This window comes from Otolemur garnettii, unplaced genomic scaffold, assembly GCF_000181295.1.
Source record: "Otolemur garnettii isolate 467f Iridium unplaced genomic scaffold, OtoGar3 scaffold00102, whole genome shotgun sequence".
Taxonomy (NCBI): domain Eukaryota; kingdom Metazoa; phylum Chordata; class Mammalia; order Primates; family Galagidae; genus Otolemur; species Otolemur garnettii.
Genome location: NW_003852497.1, coordinates 5293487 through 5298073, shown reverse-complemented (window position 1 = coordinate 5298073; position 4587 = coordinate 5293487). Strand labels below are relative to the sequence as shown.

Here is a 4587-nt window from a genome sequence, read left to right as displayed (position 1 = left end):
ACTATAGGAGACTGAGGGCTAGGATTGATTTAAGATTATATTCTGTTATCCCTCGGAATGGGGACTTGTCATAGAAATTAGGTTGGCTTTTTGGAAATAAAGTTATATATACATATGTGTGTGTGCGTGTGTGTGTGGATATGGGGGGAGGCAGAGGGGGGGAAGAATGTCACTCTGTTGCCCAGGGTAGACTGCTATGGCATCATCATAGCTCACAGCAACCTTAAACTCCTGGACTCAAGCCATCCTCCTGCCTCAGCTTCCTGAGTAGCTGAGACTACAGGCGTCTGCCTCATGGTCCAACTATTTTTTATTTTTTTTCTTTCTGTTTTTAGTAGAGACTGGGTCTCGCTCTTGCTCAGGCTGGTCTCCAACTCCTGAGCTCAAGCGATCCGCTGGTCTCGGCCTCGCAGCGTGTTGGGGCTACAGGCATAAGCCACAGCACCTGGTCATAAAGTTCTATTTCTTAACACCTGAGACTGGGAAGGGAAACCTGCCTGAGTGAGGCTTGGAAGGTGCCGGTATTCCTTCCCTGAGCCCAACACGAAGGCGTTGCAAACCTCAAATTTTTGGTCCTCTGCTGCCCCTTTGTGGACTAGCTGAAAATAGCACTTCGCTTTCCCTAGCTGCAAGACCATGAACTTAGACTTGGGAGAAGCCGCGTTACACTAACTGGGGGAGGCTTATGAGTGAGAAAGTCAGGAACTGTCGCTGCCCTGGCAAGGCTGGGGTTCCCAGGAGGGTGGCCCCGAACTCTTTTCAAACTGTCCAATGACATCAAAAAAACGCTCTTCTTTTCCACAATCTTTATTTCTCCTCGAGACACTCAGATCCAATAAGCGAGTGACCATCGGCAGAGCGCCAGCCACGCATCTCTGGGATGGCCTTGGCCAGGAGCAGCAGCCGCAGGCGCAGCGCCAGCCCTCACACGCCTCCCTCCCAGCGCCCGGGCGGCAAGGCTCTGGGGTTCTCCTCCGGCTTCGCGGTTTTCACACCCAGTCTTTGCCGTCTGTCTACGCTACGGGCTTCACACAACGGCCCCGTCGCATTCGTGCGTCTGCGCCCCCGCAGGACACGGATGGCCCTTTCGTTTTGGTTCGTGAGAGGGGGGAACACTTAGGCACAAAGAGGGGAAGGGGCTGCAGATCGCCGGTCACACCCTGGCTGGAACCCAGGGGCGTCTGAATCCCTGGAGCGTCTTCCACCGACAGCGGGGCGGCCTCCTTCCCGGTCACCCGCACCGGGTCGCCCGCCCACCCCACTCCCGGCCCCTCCCGCACAGCCACAGTGGCCTGGGGCTCAGCCTCTCACTGTCCTGCTTCCAGGGGAGGATGGGTTCCCGGCTCCGGCCACCTGCCACCCGGCTTCCTCTTTCCAGCTGGGAGCCAGGGCCCCCCCAGGGCCCGGCTGCCCTCCCGTCCCCCCTCACGCCTCCAGACCCTGCCGCAGCCTGCGGTCCAGGGCCAGGAGCTGCCGCAGGAAGCCTCGGTTGGGAATGATTCCGCGGTGGTCCTTGACTTTCTTGATGGCCTCCACGAGGGTGAGGCGGTGGTACAGCATGAGGTAGGCCAGCACCAGCGTGGCGGATCGGCTCACTCCTACCGCACAGTGCACCAGGATCTTCCCTGCGGAGAGAGAGAGGGACAGCGGGGACACGGTTGGCGGTGGCTCCCAGGAGGCTGCCGGAGGGTAACAGACGGGACCAGGGAGACAGGTGTACCAGGCGCAGGAAGGCTGGAGCTCCTGCACACAAGTGGAGCTGGGCATTCGGATCCCAGCGCAGGGGCGGCGGCCTAGACCGACTGAGACCCAGGCAGCGAGCGGCAGCTCAGTGTCCGTCCCCAGCGAGGGGCGCAAAGGTTTACTCAGCACCGAAGTGAAAGCTCAGAGATGCCCTGTGTCTAACCAGGCCTCGCCTCAGTCTCCCCATGCTTCTAGCTTGCTATTTTTCTCAACCATTGAATGTATTTTTATTCACATATATATGAATATGAATATATATATTCAAATATATATATTTGAGACAGAGTCTCAAGCTGTCGCCCTCAGTAGAGTGTCGTAGCAACCTCCAACTCTTGGGCTTAAGACTCAGCCTCCCAAGTACCTGGGACAACAGGCGCCCGCCACAATGCCCGGCTATTTTTTGGTTGTAGTTGTCATAGTTGTTTGGCAGGACTAGGCTGGATTTGAACCACCAGCTCCAGTGTATGTGGCGGTGCCCTAGCCCCTGAACTACAGGCATTGAGCCTCACATATTTTTTTCTGATCATGAAAACTTTTTTTTTTTTTTTCAGACAGGAGCCTTAAGCTGTCCCCCTGGGTAGAGTGCCATGGTATTTCAGCTCACAGCAACCTCCAACTCCTGGGCTCAAGCGAATCTCCTGCCTCAGCCTCCCAAGTAGCTGGGACCATAGGCGCCTGCCACAACGCCTGGCTATTTTTTGGTTGCAGCCATCATTGTTATTTGGTGAGCCCAGGCTGGATTCGAACCTGCCACCTTGGGTGTATGTGGCTGGCGCCTTAGCTGCTTGAGCCACAGGCGCCGATCCAAAACATTTTTATACTATGTTTAAGGTAAAAATAATTGGAAAGTATAGAAACTATATAAACAAAATCATTTTAAAACTCCATTGCTTTAGGTAAAGAATTTATGACAAAGACCCCAAGAGCAAATACAACAGAGACAAAACTAAACAAAAGAGAGACAGTTAAACTGAAAAGATACTACACGGCAAAAGAAATAATCAGCAGAACAAACTGAAAACCTACAGTGCAGGAGAACGTATTCTCAAACCAGGCTCTGCCTCTGTAGTACAGTGGTTATGGTGCCAGCCACATGCAGTGAGGCTGGTGGGTTTGAGCCTAGCCCTAATCAACAAGGACAACTGCAACAAGAAAATAGCCGGGGGTTGAGGTGAGCACCTGTAGTCCCAGCCACTCAAGAGGCTGAGGCAAGAGAATTGCTTAAGCCCAGGAGTTGGAGGTTGCTGTGAGCTGTGATGCCATAGCACTCTACTGAGGGTGACATAATGCAATACTGTCTCAAAAAAAAAAAAAAATAGCTGGGTGTTGTAGCAGGTGCCTGTAGTCCCAGCTACTCAGGAGGATGAGGCAAGGAAATTGCTTGAGCCCAGGAATTTGCAGTTGCTGTGAGCTGTATCACCACCGCATTCCACTGAGGACAAGAAAGTGAGACTCTGTCTCAAACAAACAAAGAAACAACAACAACAACAAAACCAAAATAAAAGAAGAAAAGAAAGTATTCTTCAACTAGCATCCAACAAAGCACTAATGTCCAGAATGTACAAGGAGCCCAAACTAATCAGCAAGAAACAAACAACCCCATTAAAACTTGGGCAAAAGACATGAACTTTTCAAAAGAACACATACGAATGTACTATCACATCAGCTCTTTAACAAAACAAAGATGTACCAATGGCTAACAACCTGAGAAAATGTTCAATGTCACTAATCTTTAGGGAAGACGAAAATGAAAGCCACAGGGAGGCTCGATGGTTAGGGCACCAGCCATATACACCAGAGCTGGGGGGTTGGAACCCAGCCTGGGCCTGCTAAACAATAATAACTACAACAACAGCAACAAAATAGCTGGGAGTTGTGGTGGGCACCTGGAGTCCTAGCTACTTGGGAAGCTGAGGCAAGAGAATTGCTTAAGCCCAAGAGTTTGAGGTTGCTGTGAGCTATGACAGCACAGCACTCTACCAAGGGTGAAAAAGTGAGACTCTGTCTCAAAATAAATAAATAAATAACCCACAAGAGATACCACCTTATCCCTTCAGAACAGCCATTATTAAAAAACAAAAACAAAAATAAAAATAGATATTGGCACAGATGCCATGGGAAGGGAACACTTATCCACTGTTTGTAGGACTATAAATTAGTACAAGCTCCAGGGAAACCAGTATGGAGAGTTCTCAAAGAACTAAAAGTTGACTCCATTTGCCCCACCAATTCCACTACTGGGTATCTACTCAAAGGAAAAGAAATATGTATATACACACTGCCTTATATATAAAAATGCATTATATATAAAAATACCAATGCTTCTATGTTTAGATCCCAGTATAATCCACAATTGCAAAAGATACGGAATCAACCTCAGTGCCCATCGGCTGATGAGTGGGTAAAGAAAATATGGCACATTTACAGGATAGAGTAGTACTGAACCCCAGAAAGGAATGAAGAAAGGTCTTTCACCACAACTTGGACGGAACTAGAGACCATTATCCTAAGTGAAGTATCAAACAAATACCATATACACTCTCATTTATAAGCGGGAACTAGACGATGGGTACGCATGGGAACGCAGGATGGATAATGGACACTCAGAAGAGGAGAGGTTGGTGGGGGTGAGGGAGGCAAAATTCCCTACTGGGTATTATCCTGTGACAGCAATACTAAAAGCCTGGACTTCACCACTGTACAACTCATTCATGTGAGAAAAAGAAATTCGTGTCCCCTAAATAGATTGAAAATAAAATAAATAACATAAATAAAATCAAATCAAAACTCTATCACCTATAATCTCACCACCCAGGTGCAACTTGACACTTTTTTTTTTTTTTT

At 49.3% G+C, this 4587-nt stretch overlaps 1 protein-coding gene across 1 annotated transcript in view; it reads right to left on the bottom strand.

Moving 5' to 3' along the window:
* Nucleotides 1-902: 902 nt before the first annotated feature.
* Nucleotides 903-4587, bottom strand: part of DUSP26 (dual specificity phosphatase 26) — a 7059-nt gene continuing 3374 nt past the window's right edge. The window contains exon 3 of the mRNA XM_012809263.1: nt 903-1625. Within this exon, the coding sequence (XP_012664717.1) occupies nt 1426-1625 (200 nt within the window). The 3' untranslated portion in view covers nt 903-1425. The remainder of the gene's footprint in view (nt 1626-4587) is intronic.